The 21,958-nt window shown below is 40.9% G+C and overlaps 2 protein-coding genes across 2 annotated transcripts in view; one reads left to right on the top strand and one right to left on the bottom strand.

Moving 5' to 3' along the window:
- Positions 1-21,958, top strand: part of tnnc1a (troponin C type 1a (slow)) — an 85,950-nt gene that overhangs the window by 13,034 nt on the left and 50,958 nt on the right. The window lies entirely within an intron of this gene.
- LOC127505424 (alpha-2,8-sialyltransferase 8E-like) overlaps positions 1-21,958 on the bottom strand; it is a 60,167-nt gene that overhangs the window by 26,722 nt on the left and 11,487 nt on the right. Inside the window, exons 2-4 of the mRNA XM_051880964.1 lie at positions 7,906-7,983; positions 7,696-7,794; positions 6,543-6,687 (exon numbers count right to left, since the gene is read on the bottom strand). Coding sequence (XP_051736924.1) covers positions 6,543-6,687; positions 7,696-7,794; positions 7,906-7,983 — 322 coding nt within the window. The remainder of the gene's footprint in view (positions 1-6,542; positions 6,688-7,695; positions 7,795-7,905; positions 7,984-21,958) is intronic.

Here is a 21,958-nt window from a genome sequence, read left to right as displayed (position 1 = left end):
CAAAGGGAAACAATGTTTCATGCTTTTACACATTGTTCTAGATTGGAACCTCTATTTATGTTTTTGAAAGAATTCTTCAGCTGTTTTAACGAATTTTTCTCAGTTAAGACTTTTATCTTGGGGTTCAAGTATAGCCGGAACAAGAGGCATGTTTGCCAGTTGTGGAATTTTATGTTGGGACAAGCAAATTTGGCGATTATATATCAGTAGGAAGAACAAAATTGAGCAAAAACCTTGCCAAAGTGTCACTGGAGTTTTAAGTTTGGTGAAATCAAGAGTGTTGGTTGATTTTAAGTTTTATAAAACTATGGACGATTTGTCAACTTTTGAGATGATTTGGTGCAGCAATGGAGCATTGTGTGTTTCTGAAGGTGTTCTGTTTTTTTTTTTTTTTTTTTCTTTTTTAAGCTGATATTTTTGGTGTAGTTTTTTGGTGTGTTTTTTTTAATTCTCTCTCGCTCACTCTCTCTCGCTCACTCTCTCGCTCACTCTCTCGTTATTATATTCAAATTCATTCAAATAAATGTAATCTTACCTGCTGCTTTATTTCACTTCAGAATTCTAGATCTAATGACTGTAGACAAAATAACAAATGCAAATTATCTTTATTTTCCAGTCTATATTCGTTTAATCAGATTTTGTGCTGCAAAACATCCATAACACTGACAGCTGTTAACTTATCCATTCTGGCAGGTAATCATGGCCACCCAACGTGAAATATAAATTTTAAAGGAACACTCCACTTTTTTTGAAAATAGGCTCATTTTCCAACTCCCCTAGAGTTAAACAGTTGAGTTTTACCGTTTTTGAATCCATTCAGTCGATCTCCGGGTCTGGCAGTACCACTTTTAGCATAGCTTAGCATAGTTCATTGAATCTGATTTCTAGGCCAATATGAATAGGAACTATACTCCCATTCCGGCGTAATAATCAAGGAAATTTGCTGTCGTACCATGGCTGCAGCAGGCGCAATGGTATTACGCAGCAAATGTCTGGTTGCAAGGCATGCTCCCTGTGCAAACGGGGTCACAGGCGCTGCGTAATATTGCGCTTGCTGCACCCATGGTACGGCAGCAAATTTCCTTGATTATTACGCCAGAATGAGAGTATCGGCCTAGAAAATTGCAACTTTTCATTTTCCGTCGGTCTTAGTACACGATGTAACTACAGAAGAGTCAAGTTTTAAATAGGAAAAATATTGAAACTCTTTGGTCATTTTTTTTTTTAAGGAGATGCTAACTGTCTAATCAGATTCAATGAACTATGCTAAGCTATGCTAAAAGTGGTACCGCCAGACCTGGAGATCGGCTGAATGGATTCGAAAACGGTAAAACTCAACTGTTTAACTCTAGGGGAGTTGGAAAATGAGCCTATTTTCAAAAAAAGTGGAGTGTTCCTTTAATAGCACGGCCATTCAAAACCCGAATATACATGTAAAGCTATCAATGACAATCATTTTTGGTGGGAATTAATGTAAACACATCGGATACCAGTCGCGTCTATAGTGAATGTAAACAGGCATGGCCAAAAAATCGGATATGGTCAAAAGATCAGATCTGTGCATTAAGACTTCCAGTGTAAATGCAGCCATAGACAATTATGGCTCTTTGGACCAAGACACTGCATGCTAATTTTCAAGTCAATCGGACACAGTTGCATATTAGTTTTAGCTGTTTTCAGGGTTTTTTTTTTTTTTTTTTTTTTTTTTTTTTCATGTTATAGTGCCACCAAGTGTCCAATCTCTGCAATTTTGTTACTGTGACCAAAGATTGAGCCCATACACGTGTCCCGAGTTTGGTGAAAATATCACATTCCATTCAAGAGTTATAGCCATTTTAGTAAAAGTGGCTCCACCCACTTCGAACGTTTTGTCAGCCCTTAGGGACCGTGAATCAGAATTTCAACTTTTTTTTTGATAACTATTGACAATCAGACTCCAGGGAATCTTGCTGCACTGGTTTGGTCCCAATCGGGCCAAAAACCTAGGACTTGTTAGCAAAAGTAGGTTTTTCAAAAAATCCAAAATACCCGAAAATTTGGCTACACTGACGAGTGAATCCGATCCGGATTACAACAATATTAGACACTTGAGCCTAGGCCTAACAGTTCAGAAGTTATGGGCCATTTCGTACTTTTGTTTGCTGTAGCGCCCCCATCATACCAATCGGGGCAAGCTTTGTTGATTGTTGTAGACGATGTGAGTACTACCAGCCCTCAAAGTTTCAAGTCTCTACAACTTAAGGTTTGATCTGCCTGATCACTTTTAGGGGAGAATGATGATCCATGGAAAATTTAATTACAATAGGGTTTCAGCACTATGCGCTTGAACCCATAATAAAAAGGGCCTAAAAAAGCCCTATAAATAAAAAAAAAAACTATAGGGTCTCAGCACTTGTTGCCTGAGCTACATGTTACAAAATCTTCAAGCCTGCAAACATGTACAAGACCGCTTTTTGCATTTTCAGGTCATTTATCATGGAAATGTAGTGGGTTGGTTGTTGGTTGTTGGTTGTTGGTGGTGGTGTTGTTTTTAAAACTTTTTAAAGTGTAATAGCTCTATTTATGGCCCGATCTCTGTAAAAGTTTGCATGCTTCTTTAGAATCATATGGCGCTCACCTCATTTCGTGAAGTTCTAAGTAGAGCAGACCATTTTTCGGTCATTTAAATGTAATTTCGCATAGGATAATATAGCCTTTTTTCATTTCACCTTTATAACGGTTAAAGTGCCACCAATGGCCGATGTCCATAAAAGTTTCCATGCTTCTTTAGAATCACGTGACGCATGTGCACACCTGATTTTGTGAAGTTGTATGCATATCAGGGAGGAAGAGGGCCACTTTCAGCCATTTCATGGGATTTGCTATAGAAAAACAGCATTTTTACCTTTTTAACAGTTTTAGCCCCACCTTTGGTCCAATGTCCATAAAAGTTTCAATGCTTCTTTTCAGCCATTTCATGGGATTTGCCATAGAAATACTGCATTTTTACACCTCTTTAACAGTTATAGCCCCACCTATGGGTCGATCTCCATAAAAGTATGCATGCTGCTTTAGAATCATGTGTCGTGCTTGCTCACAAATGATGCAAAGTTCTGAGTTTTTGTTAAGGAACGATAGGCTTTTGGGTAGACTTGGCCGTGCCTGTTTTTTTTTAAACGACTCTGCTATAGCTATCCAAAAGCCAAAGTTCAACATTTTTTTGATAACTATTGACCTAGATAGTCCTGAGAATTGTGCCACAGTGGTTTTATGGAGGTTGAGACAAATCATGTGACTAGTTCGTAGGGGTGTAACGGTACATGTATTCGTCCTGAACCGTCACGGTATAGGCGTCATGGTTCGGTTCATGTACTACTCCGATGAATACAGTCAGTCACAGGCGCCCAGAAGGGGGTATGCGTGATAATGCAACGCTAACTGTCACAACAGGAAAAAGCAGAAGAAGAGATCTGCTGCACACCAATCCAAAACAAGAATGGCAAGTTCAGACAGCACACAAGAGCTCGAAGACCCGCCTGCTTGTTTTAAATCCGTAGTGTGGGAAAGTTTTTGTGAGTGAAAATATGACCAATATTCTAACACACATCAGACAACATCATGTAAATGTGCCAGTCACCGGAGTTAGGCAGAAAAAGACTACAGTAGTGCAACAACTAATCCCTGCAGCTTTTAAGCAGCCTTTAAGATGTGAGAGCAGACAGGACCAAAGCTATTACAGAGGCAACTGACGTATACATTTCATCTACAATGCACCCATATACAGTAGTAGAGGATCCTGGCTTCAATTCATTAAAAGTGCTCGAGCCACGTTACACTGTCCCATCTCGTGCGCACACAAGCCAGTCCGTGGTCCCTTCTCTATACACAGGCACAAGAGCAGTGATTGAACACGCGCTGTCCACTGCACCCGCTGTTGCATTAACAACAGATGGATGGACCTCCCGTGCTACCAAAAGCTATCTCACAGTGACAGCGCACTTCATCAGCTCTGAGTAGAAAATGAAAAGCCCATTGTTACAAACAAGGCCAGTGTATGAACAGCACACAAGCACTCACCTAGCTGAGAAGCTCCAAGAGGCAGTAGCAGAGTGGAAACTTAAGCCTGTTGCAGTGACCACTGACAATGCAAGAAACATTAATGCTGTCAGTGATATAGGATTGGGTCCACATATTGGATGCTTTGCCCATACATTGAACTTAGCATCACAGAAAGGAATGGCAGTCAGTCTGGTATCTCGACTGCTGGGAAAAATCAGAAAAACTGTTGGCTCTTGAGATGGTTGAGCGGTATCTAGAACAGAAATCTGCTGTTTACTCAGCTTTAACAGAAAGAGCCCATAAAAATAAGGATATTGCCAGCTGACCATGAGCTGAGCAGAGAGCGTGATTGAGATTTATGAAGCCTCTGTAGATGGTCATAATACTGAAACAACACCATCAGTTTCCATGATCTTACCGTTTAAATAATTATCTTGGAATCCATGAAACAAAATGATGATGATACTCCCACTGCCAGAGAAATCAAGCAAGCCATCAGTGAAAATCTACAAATGAGGTATTCTTCTGATCCTGGTCTTGAGGACTTCATTCACAAGTGCACTGCACTTGATCCGTGTTTCAAGACACTTCATCTTGATCCAGCCTATCAACAGAGAATCTATGAAGATATCCTCATCACAGAAGTTGTGAGCACAGCACAACAGGTATGTATAATTTATCTTTATACTTTATTTCATTATAACATATTAATGCTGTTAAAATGTTCACTGAACTAACTAATTAGCCTTTTCTGTCATTTTACTGCAGGGTGAGACCAGAGAGACTACCGAGGCTTGTCGAAGGATGAAGTGTACGCCTACATGGCAAAGGAGTGCATTTCAATTGATTCCAACATGGTGGAAAGCTCAAGAGTCTGTTTATCCTAATCTAGCCAAGCTGGCAAAGCGTTACCTGGCAATACCTGCAACCTCAGACTCAAGCGAGAGAATTTTCTCAACGTCAGATGACATTGTTACCGCCACAAGATCTTCACTCACTACTAAAATGTGGACAAACTGATATTTTTGAAAAACTTGAAAATAGACTAAATCTGAAGCCTTTTATTTTGATACCTTATTTATTTTGGAGCATTTTTATTAAAGAGATTTCGGTTTTGAAGTTTATTGAATCTTAAATTTAATGCACATTTAATGTTTTTCTGTTTTTTAGTAGAGAGATGGGCTTAACCTTTGAAAGTTTAATATCCTAATTAAAAAGTTTCATTTTTCATTATTCTATTTATTTTGTACTTTCATATCACAAGAAGCTTTTCAGTTCTGTAGCTTGTGACCAAACACTACTGCCTGTTCAAAATAAACAGGAAAAAAAAAAAGCAAGCACTGGAGATTTGTTGCTTATTCCTGTTGTACCGAACCCGTTTCGAACCTTGACCCCAAAACCGAGGTACATACCGAACCATGACTTCTGTGTACAGTTACACCCCTACTAGTACGCCAAAGTTGGTATTTGAAATAATCTCCAATATTTAACGAATGATTCGATGGACAGAGGTGGTCCTAGAGGCAGAGTTGCTCAGAATGAGTTCTACCACGTGGTATGAATTTCGTGGGCTTGCACAAAAAATCGTGCAATACACGGTCGTTTGCGCAACTTGAAAAACAAGAAGGTGCCCCCCAGTGGCCGATTTTTTTTAGAATTTCTCACAGGCCTCTAGGGTCGTGAGTCAAACAGGCCCAGCCAGTTTCGTTCCGATCGGCCTCCATTAACCTTGTCTGATAGGTGCTCAAAATTCAGACATGTTTTTTAAGATGTGTCAATGTACTCATAGATAGTCGTGGCCCCTCAGACGAAGAAACTGCATGCCAATTTTCAAGTCAATCTGGCTAGCGGTGAAGTAGTTATAGCTATTTTCATGTTTTATTTTTTTGCTGTTAGCGCAACCAAGTGGCCAGTCACTGCATCCTTTTTCACGTGACCACAGAATGAGCTCTTACATAGGTGTGCTGAGTTTGGTGAAAAATCTCATTCGTTCATGAGTAGTTATAGCAGGTTTAGTAAAAGTGGCTCCACCCACCTCGAACGTTTTGCAGGCCCTTAGGGACCGTGAATCGGAATTTCAACTTTTGATAGCTATTGACAATCAGACTCCAGAGAATCTCACTACACTGATTTGGCTCCGATCGGGTCAAAAACCTAGGACTAGTTCGCAAAAGTAGGTTTTTCAAAAAAAGGCGAATTGGTGACATTGTAGGCGGTGAGTGTACTACTAGCCCTCAAAGTTTCAAGTCTTTACGATTTATGGTTTGGTCTGCCCGATCACTTGCTGATCCTTGCTGATATTGTAATTTAACAATTACAATAGGGTTTCAGCGCTACATGCTACGGGCCCCTAATAATATTGAAAATATGATTAATACATTTATAATTTATTTTGACATTGGAACAATGCCAATGTAAAGCCCAGTTATTGAATATACTACTGAGTATAAACGACTTCATATTTTAGGAAGCAGGTGATCATTTTGGCTGTATATGACACTTACCTCAGGTAGCATGTTGTGAAGTGCTTTGTTCATTTTGTAGTTGGGATATACGTCAGACTCATAGGGAATTATTTGATGCACATCTGTGTTTTGCTTTGTCAGGTATAAATTGCCTGTGGCATTACAACAGGAACGCAACGATACTCTTATGTAGAGAGAAAAGAGAGCAAGAGGGAAAAACAAAATGATATTAAATAAAATATAATGTTTAAAATGTATAAATTAAAACTGCAAATGGTGCTCTTTGTACTGACATATTGTCTATCACTCTGTTCCAGAAACTAGTGAGCTGCCTCAACCTATAGGCAGCATTTTAAAAGAATAGTTTAACCAAACAAAAAAAAAAAAAATTGTCATGGAATGGAACACAAAAGGAGATGTTTAGCTGATTGTCTGTGTTTTTCAGGTCCCAATATAAGACACCCAATTCTGACCATTTTTCTTTACAATGAAAATAAATGGGAACCAGGCACAGCCATTGTCAATGCAAGAGTTTAATGCAAGAAAGCAATTAATACAGGTTTAAAATTACATGGTTGAGCTCTATCTACACGGTTCTATTTAGAACCCCATTGAGTGTTGATAACATTACTTGAAGAGCCTTAACCTGGTTTTTTTTTTTTTTTTTTTTTTTAAACATGTTTTATTATACAGTTTCTAAGTTGCTAAATAAAAACTACAATGGTTGTCTGATTCTTGAAGCACGTTAGTTTCAGACAGACTTCTATCAGACACCATTTCAATTCTTTCCATCAACTGCCAAACCACACAAAGTATTGTGGGATATCATAGGCAGTAAATTAGTCTGCTGACTTCAAAAAGCAACCAGACAATGGCATTAAGACAATGTTACTTCAAACAGTTTTTTTGATGTGCCTTGTTGCCTTCCTACTTCCATGCAGCACCTGCACAAGCAGCACTCCTGTCCACAAGCAGGACACAGCCGCAGTGTTAATGTAGAGCACTCCAAGTTAGCTGCTTATGAGGTTTCAGTTATTATGCTGCCTAAGAAGTAGCTGCCAATATATGTGGTAGGCTGCACCTCAGCAGCTTTTGGAACAGAGACAGTGTGTGCTGATGTGTGAAATAGTGAATAAATTCATTAATCAAGCATGTTTAAATGAGAGAAAGACAGTGAGGAAGATCCACATACCTATTTAGCTCCTTCAGGGTGATATTGGACTTGTACGGGCAGCTCAATAACTCAGAGACTTTCTCAGAGAAGCTTGTCATATCAGTACTAAAATTAATGCTAACATAAAGAATGAGAGAAATAATCTGTAGGATGTTAGCTGTCATTTGATGAAAAAATTGAAATAATTACATGACATGTGAAAAGGAATGTACATGAAATTGGACTCACCTTGCTTGTGTGATGATGGAAAATGTCTGACGGACTGTTGTGCAGCGCAACTGTGAAAAATCATTTCCCGTCTCATCTCTCATGAAAAAGAACAACAAACATTTCACAAACACACTCGTAACAATGTTAGGCAAAATTAATATATATATTTAGTTATTCAAGCATGTAGGTTTAGATTTAACATCGGTAGGGACATTTTAATTTGATCAAACTATATAAATGCCAAGAGACAATGTAGACAATGTACAAAGTGTAATTCATATAAAATGAAAAGTAAAAATACAGAAAACAATTGTTTAAACTGAAGTAACTAAATTAAATACTATAAATGTATTAAGACAGTCTGCACATTTCAGCCATCTGCATTATCTTAGTCCAGGATAAGTTGTAGTGTTACACATGTTTTACCAGGCTGCTTGCAAAGCTGAAAAAAATCTGTAACTACTGTAATGCTCCTTAAGGGGCCGTTCACATGTAGCGTCTAAAAATGCGTGGAAAGCGCAGCCACGACGACTAGGAAGTTTCAGTAAAGGATAAATTGATTAGCCCCTGCATTAGCTCTACTACTAGATATATTTATGGAGATGAGAAATAAAAACCCGCCATGTGCAGCTATGATCAGCTGTTCGGCTGAGCTTTTTTTTTTTTTTTTTGTTACTAAAGCTGATCGGTTGGTTCTTTTCACATGAAACTGCGGTGCTCTTGCGGCATTCCGAAAAGTTGAGATTTTTTCATCTCGCTGTGCTCTCGCACCGCAGCGTTTCTATTTTGAGTGCACTTGCCGCGCGCCTACATTTGAAATAACGAACTTGAGCGCACAAAAGACTCGATATGTGAATGGCCCCTAAATGTGCTAATTGAACTAAGGCATAATCCTGACCTAATCTAAGCTCTGTCTGTGAAACCAGGCCAAAGTTTATATAAATTTATATTAAATCATAAAACACAGAATCCCCCAAAAATAAAATAAGAGAAAACAGAATTTTGGGAAAAATGAAATGGATTTCATGGGGCCCTAAATTAAAAGGTAGCTATACTCTGTGAAATTTAATTGTTAACAAACAAGATTACTTGCATTCTCAAGGTCTAACAAATATGTGGAAAGCATTTCCTTCCCAATTAATGGTAAATTAATATCATGATAAATATCAATATTGTGAGAAAATATTGTGATAATATTTTTGGCCATATCGCTCAGCCTCATTTGATATATTATTAATCACATATAAATCACTATATATACACAAATATTTAAAAATTGTTTTGGTATCATTATCTCAATAAACAATTGATAATTATAAACAAATAACAAACAAACCATTAGTAAATCATGAGTATAATTTGATGTATTGTGAAGTTGTAAGCTGTTTGTGTTCAAAAGCATGACTACAGTCAGGGGATTTCAATCAGTTATGTTAAATCCTTCCACTCATCAGCATTCTGTGTGATCTATTGATAATATGAATCGGTTTTACCTTCCACTGAAGCTCACACCAGGTGTACAGCGGTCAAAGACTCCATGTTTGTTAGAGAAAACAGCTGTCTATACCCTCACCAGTCAGCACTTACACTGCAGTACAAACTATAAAGTGTTCAACCCCTGTTATAGATGATGTGTAAAAGCATGTTTTATAATCTAACTATTCATCACTTGTAAATGTGTCATTTGTACATCTTTCTTACCTGTTATAAATGATGTGTGTATGTATACATGTCGTTTACAAGTGCGTTTACATGTACCCTCATAATGCGATTATAATGGGATTTTGGCAATATTGCGATTAAACCTTACCTCATGAAAAAGCAATGATAGTTTACTGCGATTATGGATACTATGAATACGAGCTTAATCACATTAGTCTGCATCCCCTAATCTAAAGTGTAAACTATTCATCACATGCAAACATTTTCATATAATATATAGATCTTCCTGTTACAAGTTATGTGTGTAACGTGATCTCATGAGCGTATTAGTATGTGATGGTCTAGCATATACGTACGTTTGCATAAACACTAATGTAGCCTGTGTGTAACATACTTTTAAATCACAGTTTTATGTATAATCAACTTTAGAAATGTACAAATGTTTGCTTTTTTTTTTTTAAGGTTTATATGAATTCATAGGTTTTATTCTATTTAATCAATAAGATTAAATATATTCAGTGTTAACACATTTACCTTATTTTACATTCTAATGATTTTATTCTGTGTGAGATTTCTTGTGCCGTATTCAATTGTTTCAAGACAGTCCGTCACTTTACCCAAGCCTGAACTTTAAAATGTTTCCCATGGGACAGCTTCTCACCATAGGTGTGTCCCAATTTGCATGCTTATGCACTATTCTATGGCGTTTTGTAGTATAAGTGTGAGTGTGTTCACACTGAAAATTCAAAATTCCAAATAGAAAAAGTGCACTTTAAATACACGGATGAATAAAACAAAAGAACTGTGGAATGTTGGACACTTCATGCACTCAGCTGTCGCAGATTTAATTACGTAGTGGAGGGGGAGGGACTAACAGACTCTGATGTTGAATGACAAAATAACCTTATAAAATTCATACACTACATGGTTGAGTACATGAGTGTATAAGTACACAGTGTATAAGTGCATAGTGCGTCATTTGGGATGCAACTCATAACAAGAAAACGCACCATAAACTGATCATAAATGTATTCAAGTCTTTAGAATCCATACGTTATTAACACCATTTGAGGAAAAGTTTCGCATTCCGTAATATAATCATTATACATGGTTAATCTTACCCATCCGCCATTGCATCCATTTTAACTTTTTTAACTTTCAAAATTGGTGCTTCAAACACTGACAGGTTTGCGGCAGTGATGTCAAACGTCATTTGCTGCTTATAGAGTACCTCAGGGATGACGTGTTTTTGTAGGCAAAACCCGGAAGTGAGTTAGCATTTTAGGACTTCCGCTTCCATCGCCCCGAAGTCAATGGGTTTTTTGAATGGGTTTTTGCTAAAATCCCTGAAATAAGATCTGTGGTTAACAAAGCCTCTAAATATTTTCACGTTTTGATCTATGACATAAAACATGCCAGTTATAACCCGCTTGTGATTTTTTTTTTTTTTTTTTTTTTTTTTAAACCTTTATTGTGTCTTAAAAACGGTGGTTGCTAACAAATTGCTAAAAGGGACTACTTCCTTTGGAGGGGACTTTAGACATCATCATGACAAACAGGACATTTGGACAGCATTTCTCATGAAAAAGTGGATAAGTATTTATACACAGCGCAGATCATAATCAGCGATCATTTTAAATAAAGTTGTTTTCTAAATAAAGTTTGAGTGGTGGTGACGTCGATCTGCGACCATGGTGTGCTGTAGTCCGTTTATAGCCTACTGTTAGCTTTTTATAGCTGACGACTTTATTTAGGCTTCAAAATGTATAAATGTTGTGTTAACTTGTAAAGATTATCTTGATAGACAAAACTTTTAAGTGTCATAACCCTTTGTTAAACACAGCTTATTTTTTGCGATTGTCCAAAAGTCTATAGGAAAAATGCATTGCCTTTCGATTGAGGGAACCCGTGCGTCACTAACTTCCGGGTTGGCCTACAAAAACACGTCATCCCTGAGGTACTCTATTGGCTGTCGCTTGTGATTTGTGACATACCAAATTTGAGTTATTGCAGGTAACGGTTTGCGGGTGAGATGCAGCGTGCGATGCATTGAAGGATGGACATGCGGATCAGGGAAATGTTTGCAGCGATTAACAACTTTAAAGGGGTCATGAACTGCATTGTTTTATTGTTTTATAATGTTTCTTGTGGTGCACTTACAATATATGATTTTGGTAACACTTTAGTATAGGGAACACATATAAACACTGTGGGAACACTGTGTGTGAAGTGTTGTCTGCAGTCATCGTCTCTAGTCAGCAAGTATCATTCTCCATTGGCACTCTGCAACCACAAAGGACAGTATCATTCTCTAAACCATTCACCAGTCACGAACTTGCATCTGCATACTCACCTGTTGTCACCATTCACTCTGCTTGTGTTCAATAAACAACCTGTTAACCTATCTCCTGTCTCCTGGCTGGTCCTACTGTAACAGAAGACCGGACCAATACAGCGGAACACAAGCATGAGTCAACCCGATCAGTTCCAGGACTTGGTGGTAGCTTTGCGTCGCACTTTCTCCACTCATCCACCACCGTCAGCACCCACCTTCACTTCCACAAACACCGCCACCTGTCCTTCACTGCCTGTGTACGTCAGTCCCATGGCCAAACCAGCGCCCTACTCTGGTTCGGTGGAGGAGTGCAACGGATTCCTCCAGCAATGTAACCTGACCCTGGAGATGCAACCGCACTTGTTCCCCAACGATTACTCCAAGGTAGCGTTTGTGATCTCCCAACTATCCGGCAAGGCGCTGCAATGGGCTGATTCCATTTGGTCACAAAACAACCCCGTGCTTCAATCATACTCCAGTTTCGTCGAGCACTTCAGAGAAGTTTTCGGGAAACCCTCATGGGATGCATCTATTGGTGAGAAACTTTATAATTTGAAACAAGGAAACATGTCTGTTAATGATTATGCCATTCAATTCAGAACTCTCGCTGCCAGAAGCGGATGGAATGAACAAGCGCTCATGACAACATATCGCCAGGGTTTGGATCCTCGAGTGCGGTTGCATCTCGCTGCATACGAGGATACCATCGACCTTGAACGTTTCATCCAACTCTCCATCCGTTTCGCCACTCGTATGCAGTCGTGTCTCTATGAGCACCAGGGTCAGCAACAGCTCAACACCTCCCTCTGCCGACCAGAATCCGTCAGCACTCCAGAACATATGCAAGTGGAATCTAATCGTCTGTCACCCGCTGAACGGCAGAGAAGGCTGACCCAGAAATTATGCCTCTATTGTGGTTCTCCAGGGCATGTACTCTCCGCATGCCCAACACGTCCTCCTCGTCCCATGGTGAGTGTTATCATCCCACATGTTAATACCATGAAACCACTCACCACTATTGTACAACTTACTGCTGCTGATATCTCCGTTCCAGTTACCACCCTCCTCGATTCTGGGTCAGCAGGAAACTTAATCTCTGGCGCCCTCTGCCGTCAGCTCGGTATCAAGACCAAGTGTACGCCGTCAACCTACCAGATCCACTCGATAACTGGCAAACCTGTGAGCAGAAGACATGTGAGTCAGAGCATAGGCCCTCTACAACTTCAAGTCGGCATTCTTCATGTGGAAGACATCCATCTGCTGGTTCTGGAGGGTTCCACCGCTGACATGATATTAGGGCGCCCGTGGTTGGAGCAGCACAATCCCATCCTCTCATGGAAGAATGGAGAAGTCCTGAAGTGGGGCGACACCTGCTTTCCATCCTGTTTCTCGGCACTTACAGTTCCGCAACCGCCAAACTCCCATCGTCTCCCTGTCTACACCACCTCCATCGAAAGTCCCATCAAGAAACGGTCTGTAGACATTCCCTCGTGTTACGCCTCCTTCAGCAACGTTTTCTGCCCCAAGAGAGCTTCCAAGCTGCCTCCACACAGGCCATGGGATTGCGCTGTTGATCTGCTTCCGGGTGCGTCAGTGCTTAGGGGAAGGATATACCCCCTATCCATCCCGGAGGAGAAGGCCATGGTGGAGTACATCGAGGAGGCTCTGGCTCAAGGATATATACGACCATCTACTTCCCCTGCTGCTTCTTCGTGGCCAAAAAGGACGGAGGCTTGCGGCCTTGTATTGACTACCGAGCTCTCAACTCCGTTACAGTGAAGTTCCGATATCCCCTTCCTCTCGTCCCAGCGGCCCTGGAACATCTCCACAGTGCCACTGTGTTCACCAAGTTGGACCTCCGCAGCGCGTATAACCTCATCCGGATACGTGAGGGGGACGAGTGGAAGACAGCCTTCGTCACGCCCACCGGCCACTATGAATACCTCGTGATGCCGTATGGCCTGGTCAACGCCCCCTCCATATTCCAGGATTTCATCCACGAGGTGCTCCGGGAGTTCCTCCACAAGTTCGTTCTGGTATACATTGACGATATCCTGATATACTCCCGGAGCATGGCCGAACATCGCCACCACGTTGCGGAGGTCCTGAAACGCCTGAGAGAATACCAGCTCTTCCTCAAAGCCGAGAAATGTTCCTTCCATCAGTCCTCAGTGCAGTTCCTTGGATATCACATCGACCACAGTGGCATCCGGATGGACGAGGGGAAGGTGGAAGCCATTAAGAACTGGCCCACTCCAACTACGGTAAAGGAACTCCTGCGATTCCTCGGATTCGCCAACTTTTATAGAAGATTCATTCAGAACTACAGCTCCATCACCAACCCTCTTACCGATCTCCTACGTAACAAGCCCAAGTCTCTGTCCTGGACCCCAGCTGCCACGGAGGCCTTCGACCACCTCAAGGAAGCCTTCACCACCGCTCCTCTCCTGGTACATCCGGATCCCAACAGACCATTCGTGGTGGAGGTGGACGCCTCCACAACCGGAGTAGGAGCGGTCCTGTCTCAGCAGCAGGGGAACCCGACCCACCTCCATCCATGCGCCGCCTTCTCCCGCAAGCTCAACCCGGCGGAGAGGAATTATGACATCGGGAACCGAGAACTTCTTGCAGTCAAGATGGCCCTCGAGGAGTGGAGGCATTGGTTGGAGGGAGCTAAACATCCCTTCCTGGTCCTAACGCACCATAAGAACCTTGAGTATCTCAGATCCGCTAAAAGACTCAACCCCAGACAGGCCCGCTGGGAGCTGTTTTTCACACGTTTTGACTTCACCATCTCTTATAGACCTGGTTCCAGAAATGTCAAAGCGGACGCTCTATCAAGACTTCATGCTCCAGAAGCAAACACAGAGGAACCTGAACCCATTCTCCCAGAGCAGATTGTTGTCAGCCCCATCACTTGGTCTGCGGAAACTCTGCCCTCCTCCAATGCCTTCACCAACACTCCGCCGGGTTGTCCACCGGGCTTGCAATATGTCATCCGCACACGGCGCACTCCACTGGTTCACTCAGCACATACTTCACTTGGCACTGGCCACCCGGGGGTCAATGAAACCCTCTCACTGCTAAAGGAGCGCTTCTGGTGGCCCAACATGTCTGCCGATGTCAATAGGTATGTGCAGGGACTGCACCATCTCAAAAAGCCCACGCCATTTACCATCCGGCAAGCTTCTTCCTCTGCCCGTTCCAAACAGACCCTGGTCACACCTAGGAGTTGACTTCATCACCGATCTCCCAGCATCAGATGGATATACCTGCATACTGGTCATTGTTGACAGATTTTCAAAATCCTGTCGTCTCATCCCTCTGAAAGGTCTCCCTACTGCCATGGAAACGGCAGAGATCATGTTCAACAATGTTTTTCGATACTTTGGCATCCCTGAAGACATTGTGTCTGATAGAGGACCACAGTTCATCTCCCGGGTATGGAGAGCTTTCTTCTCACTCCTAGGTGTGACCGTCAGCCTCTCATCTGGTTATCACCCTCAAACGAATGGGCAGACGGAACGGAAGATCCAGGAGATCGGCCGCTTCCTCCGTACCTTCTGTCATGGCCACCAGGACTCTTGGAACCAGTACCTGGGTTGGGCCGAGTACGCACAGAACTCCCTACGCCAGCCATCCACCGGACTTACACCTTTCCAGTGCGTACTCGGCTACCAACCCCCACTGTTCCCCTGGACTGGGGAACCATCGGACGTACCATCTGTGGACTACTGGTTCCGAGAGAGCGAGAGGGTCTGGGACTCAGCGCATCACCAACTCCAACGAGCTCTTCGTAGGCGCAGAATGACTGTCACAGACACGCCAGGCTCCAACATCCACCAATCACAGCACACACCTTCCCTGGAGTACTAATCACCGCCACCTGCACCTCATCAGCTCACTCATCACCAGCACTACTTAAGACACTCACACACACAGTCACATTGTCCGGTCTTGTTCGCATCTAAGGACTTATCTGTATGCTTACCTCAAGGACAGGATATTCTTATAGTATGATGACCTTTTACGTGTCAAAAGCTCAAGGAAAATTTGATTTCTCAGTTCATGACCCCTTTAATTTCATTCTGTGACAAAATTATGTTTCACTGTCAGAGTACCGGTAATGTGGTCTATTCTTTATAGGCTACTGCTTTTTGTCTTTTTTTTTTTTTTTTTTTTTAAATAAATTATTTTGCCTGTACATTTATCTGCCTGTTACATTTTGTATATTGTCAAAATGGTATGTTTAGGGTTATAGGGTGGAGTAGGGAGCTTAAAATGATCCATAAAATAGAATATTGTAACTTAAGATAATTGTCACTGTAAATACTGTATATATAAAAAAAAAATATATATTTTTAAGAAGTGGCTGAAAAGTGGTTATACGTTTAGGTAAAGGGGTGAGTTAGGGGATCAAAGATATCTATATAATAGTAAAATACATTTATATAAACATATATTTATGATTTAAATAACATATAAGAGATTTGCATAGATTTTTATATCCCAAAAGGTTTTTATATACCAAAAGCTTTACATATGGCAAATAAATTACGAATTTAAAAATTGCAGTTTGTACATAATTTATATAAGGAAGATCTACAAATGAAACATGTGTGATGAATAGTTTACACTTTAGATTAGGGGATGCAGAAATGGTTGTAAATGACTTGTATACATATACACATCATTTGTAACAGGTAAGAAAGATATGTACAAATGACATGTAACATTTACAAGTGATGAGTAGTTAGATTAGGGGATGCAGAAATCTTTGTAAATGATTTATTCATGCTTTTACACATCATCTATAACAGGTGTTGAACACTTTATAGTTTGTACTGCAATGTAAGTGCTGGCTGGTAAGGGTATAAAGTAGCCAGACGTCTTCTCTGACAAACATGGAGTCTTTGACTGCTGTGCACCTGATGTGAGCTTCAGTGGAATTTAAAACTGGTTCATATTATCAATAGATCACACGGAACATGTCTGTGCCTGTCAAATATCAAAAGAAAGAACAAACCCTGTGCTTTAAAACAACAACAACAACAACAAAAAACACGTTTATTCTAGCTTCATGCATTTTATCAACATTTAAATGTGGGTACGTTTCATAAAAAAGCCGTATAACAGTGAAAACATGAAAAGCTGGAATGTTCCATCAATGGCGGGGAAGCATTGTCTCATAAGCCAAGTTTCCATCCAGTTTTTGCGATGTTTTGTTATCGACAAAGCCAATATGCGTAAAAACATATTTGTGAAATTTGCCGTCTCAAGGCTGTTTCCATCCAGTTGGCCTTTTACTGATAAAATGGTGTGTGTGATGTCATCCCTACAAAAAAAAATGCATTGTCGCATTTGTTTTCTTATATCGCTAAAAAAAATTTCCATACATAATTTTGCATATATTGCAAATTCTTTTGCATATCCCAAATATTTATTATTTATTTTTTTCGATTGTTCTCCCACGGTAGAAATCGCGTTCCGGGGGCAAAAATGGGAACGCGGGGGCACCGCGATGCGAACGCAAAGGGCACTTTCACTTTCGCGATCAAAGGGGTAATTGGCATGATACTATTACCTGACTAATTGGCATGATACTATTACCTGACTAATAAATTGTTACATTTAGTTCAGTTCTTGAACCCCTCCTCTTGTGGTTCTCAACATTTTTAGAGTGGGGTACCCCCTGAAGCATTTAACGTCTTTACCCCCTCTCTTGCACTTAGACTGCAGCCATGCCTTTTCCATTAAGGGACAATAGTTGCCCCCTTAAATTGATTTTCCAGTGTATTTTTTTTACCTTTATAAATACCTTTTTAAAATAAATAATGTTTCAAATAAAAAAGGTTCAGTATAGAAATATACAATGATGGTAAAAAAACGAAGTGATACTTTAAATATTAAACTAAGAAGGTGGCGGTAAGTCACTGTCTTATTTAGTGAGTCATCGAGTCGTTTATTCATTCATTCAGTAACGAAGCAAGTGGCTGCATTTATGAATGGGTCATTTATTCTTATGATTCGTTCAGAGCCGCAGATTCATTCACGAAACACCGCTGTGTGTTGCAGTTCTTCTGTGGCTTTCGTTGGAACTATTATTTTGTTGCAAAATTGAGTAAACAACACTGACAATACTCCATTTAATATGTTTATCACTTAATATTACCCTTTTTGTTGTTGAACTGTTATATATGTATAATCAACGTCACATTTGCAATCATGTGAATATTTGGGGGAAAAAATTGCTTTCTTGCTCATATAATGTACTGTCAATATTAAAAACAAGAACTTACAGGCTTTTTGTATTGAAGAGAGTTTGAGTCTTAAATCGATCTCTATGCACAGCCTGTGTTTATAGGCTATTTGTTCTTCATGCTAGTAAGTGCTAATGTGATACACCCATGTGTAGTCACAAGGTAATGTTTCTTTTGGTATTAATATTTATTTATTTATGCATTTATTTAATTATTTATGTATTTATTTCTTTATTTATGTGACAAAAAGAGTTTATTGTACACTGAGTCATTAATTATCACCACTAAAGACTGAGGTTTTAAAAGAAAATGCAACTGTTGCCACTGGAGGGAGTTCGTTGTAGGTTGCTATGGTGATGCGCGTTGTTTACTTCAGACGCTACAAGCTGCGTTTGAGGAAAGCCACTGATGTTTTCTTGCATTCATTTCTCCTGATAATTCAGGGTTTTTGTAATCTGTTTACATGTTCCACGCCCGGGACCCGTAAAACTAAATCCCCACTTTTACAAAAGTACATTGTCAAGAATGGCAGTAATGTATCGCGATTTGTTAAGATAGCATCTGCATGCAACATATTTGCACGCTGCTTGTATGGATGTAGTCAGTTTTGACTGCAAATTTAATGTTATTTAAATTGACTGCGTTTTGACTGCGGATTTAATGTTATTTTAAGGTGGGGTAGAATTAAATGAATGGCAAAACTCAGCATCTTGTTCGCGTACCCCCTCGTCACCTCACGTACCCTCAGGGGTACCCCAGTTTGAGAACCACTGCCACATCACTGGGTCCCATCATACAGGCAAATGGTTTCTTATACCATGACATGCTGATGACATGCAGCTCTTCCTTTCATTTCATCCAGATGATCCCACAGTAGCTGCACGAATCTCAAGCTGTCTGGCAGATATCTCAGCATGGATGAAAGAACATCCATGTTTTTTTCTAACAGAGCATGCAACACAACTTCTCATCCAGGCCCTGGTCATTTCTAGGCTTGATTACTGCCATGCTCTTCTGGCTAGACTGCCACCATGTGCAATCAAACCTCTACAAATGATTCAGAATGCTGCAGCACGCTGTCTTTAATGAGCCCAAAAGGGCCCATGTCACACCTCTCCATCTCTCTGCATTGCCTACCACTTGCTGCTCGCATCAAGTTCAAGGGACCCGTAACAGATTCATGGAGGTTCCACCAAGATCAAGATCAACAAGTGTGAGGCCAGTTTTGGGATCCAGACTGTACGACGACGAGACGACGACAAAAAGGGTTGTGTGTGACCTTGTGGCAGCTGCTGACGTCCAGAGAGCTATAAGGGACCGAGCTGAGAGGAAGGCGACGCATCGCTAAGGGTCGTGAGAGGGTCTAAAGATGGCTGACGAAAAGAAGCAACTGGTCTGGAAAATCAATAAAAGCCTTTATCAACTGACTGCTGGTGAACTGTATCAGATAGCTGAGAGCATCATACCATCTGCAGGTCAGGATTCTTCCACCATATCCAGGGATGACGAAGAAGGTTGTTTCAACTTCATCTCTTCCTACATGCACAGCAAAACGTTAACAGAACTAGAAGATAAAGGTTACGCACAGTTACTGTTTTTAAAAGACAGTATTGATGAGCTTATTCAGAATCGTGTATCTGTTGTAAGTGATCATTCTATGTATGATTTAATTGAAAGAGATGTGTACACTAAAACACCTACACCAGTAAAACGTACACAAACACAATCAGCAAGTCCACACATGCAAACATTTTCATCACCACTACCCATAAGTGCCAATGGTGATACACAGTTTTTAGAGTATAAGAAGCTACTCTCTAGTTATGAGGAATTAGGAAGGAAGTTTAAAATCCCATCTACTGTTGGACGAGTAGAACAATCACCTCTCACAAAGCAGGGTAGCACACAAAATACAAGACACCTACCACCCACACAGTCTGATAGCATGTTGTACTTGAGAGATTTATCATACTTGCCACATAGAGAATTCAAGGTACATGGGGGGCAGGTGGGTGACAACACATCTGACATCAGATACAACAATTTGTGTAAGCAGATCGACGAAGGCCTCAAAGCAAACCACACAGAGAGTGAGATCATTCAAGCTGTTCTGCACATAGTGAAACCAGGACAATTCAAAGAGATGCTCATTAACAAAGATGATTTAACTGTGACTGAACTGAAAAGTTTTCTGCAGTCTCACATGAGTGAAAGGAGCAGCAGTGAGCCTTTCCAAGAGCTGATGAGCACCAGACAGCGTGAGAATGAAACACCGCAACAGTTTCTATATCGTGTAATAGGACTGAAACAGAAAGTGATTTTCGCTTCCAAGCAGAGTAACACTAACATTGAATATGAGCCAAGAACAGTCCAGAATGTGTTCCTGTGTACCATACATCAGGGTTTCCTTCCCAAGTACAGCGACATAAGAAGTGAACTAAGAATTTGCTCACAAACCACACAGTAACTGATGAAACTCTACTGAAACAAAGATCTCAAGTGAGGAAAGTGAGCGCCAACGAAGATTAGGTCAAGCCATACAGCGAAAACAGACTCAAGCTCATAGCACACAGATTGACTCAGGATCGGACGAGAGTGAATCAAACACCAAAATGCAAAAAAAGAGCAAGACAAAAACCATACAAGAACTAAGCGCTCAAGTAGAAGCTTTAAAAAGTACAATTGACATATTGAAACAAGCTAAATGGCCATGTCACTGCTCCGCACAAACGGGAGCTGGTTCACATGCTGTACATAGACCAACACCAGCAAGGAAAGGAGGGCCATATGGGTGTCCGAGGTGCATAGTGGAGGGTAACAGCTCATGCAACCACTGCATCATCTGTGGAGAAGAAGGACACCGAGCCATTGGATGTGGTAAAAGGGCAAGGGGCACAAGGAATACTTTACAGACTACTGAACTGAGATTGTCAACTGGAGAAAGATTCCCAGAGAACAGAGTACGTGAAGCCAATGCAAACAGTGCAGCCTGCTCTTCCGTGTCTAGAAAGACAAATGGACAGAACAGAGTAGCAGAGCTAATTGGAAACAAATGCTTGTTGAAGTGTAACATTAATGGTTATGCCATGACCGCTCTATTTGATACAGGTGCTCAGGTCAGTATCATTGATCAGACATGGAAAAGAACCTATTTACCCGATCAGCACTTACGACCTCTGAGTGAACTAATGGGGTCCAAACCTCTTCATGTCTTGGCCATTAATGGAGATGTCTTACCATTCGATGGGTGGGTTGAAGCAACAATGAACCTCCCTGGCAAGAGTGATCCACAGTTAGCCATTCAAGTTCCTTTCCTGGTGGGTAAAATGGCTTTTGAGCGACCCCTCCTGGGATTTAATGTCATTGAACAGCTGGTCAAAGGACAGACGACTGGTGCAAGTGTTCTCGCAACAATCACTACGCTGCTAAAGGGAGCCATGGAGATTGGAGATGATCAGGCTGAGGTGATAGTAAACTTCATACAGACACAAAAGTCATCTTGTGATACTGAGGCCATTGTCAAAGTTGGACGTCAGGATGTTGTTATTCCTTCAGGTCGACTGGCACAGATCAAATGTTCCATACCTGTAGATTTTGATTTGTCAGATCCTGCCATCTTGTTTGAGACCAATGTAGACAATCCACAACTTGAGCGACTTGATCTTGGAGATGGATTGCTGGAAGTCCGTGGAAGACAAAAACCGTTCATTAGCATTCCAACAGAAAATCATACTAGACATGACATTATCTTACCACGACGAACGACACTCGGGAGCATACAGTCCATTAAGAAAATTGTGGAGATAGGCCAAAT

Source organism: Ctenopharyngodon idella, chromosome 22 (assembly GCF_019924925.1).
Source record: "Ctenopharyngodon idella isolate HZGC_01 chromosome 22, HZGC01, whole genome shotgun sequence".
Lineage (NCBI taxonomy): Eukaryota > Metazoa > Chordata > Actinopteri > Cypriniformes > Xenocyprididae > Ctenopharyngodon > Ctenopharyngodon idella.
This window is presented reverse-complemented; position numbering and strand designations above follow the sequence as displayed.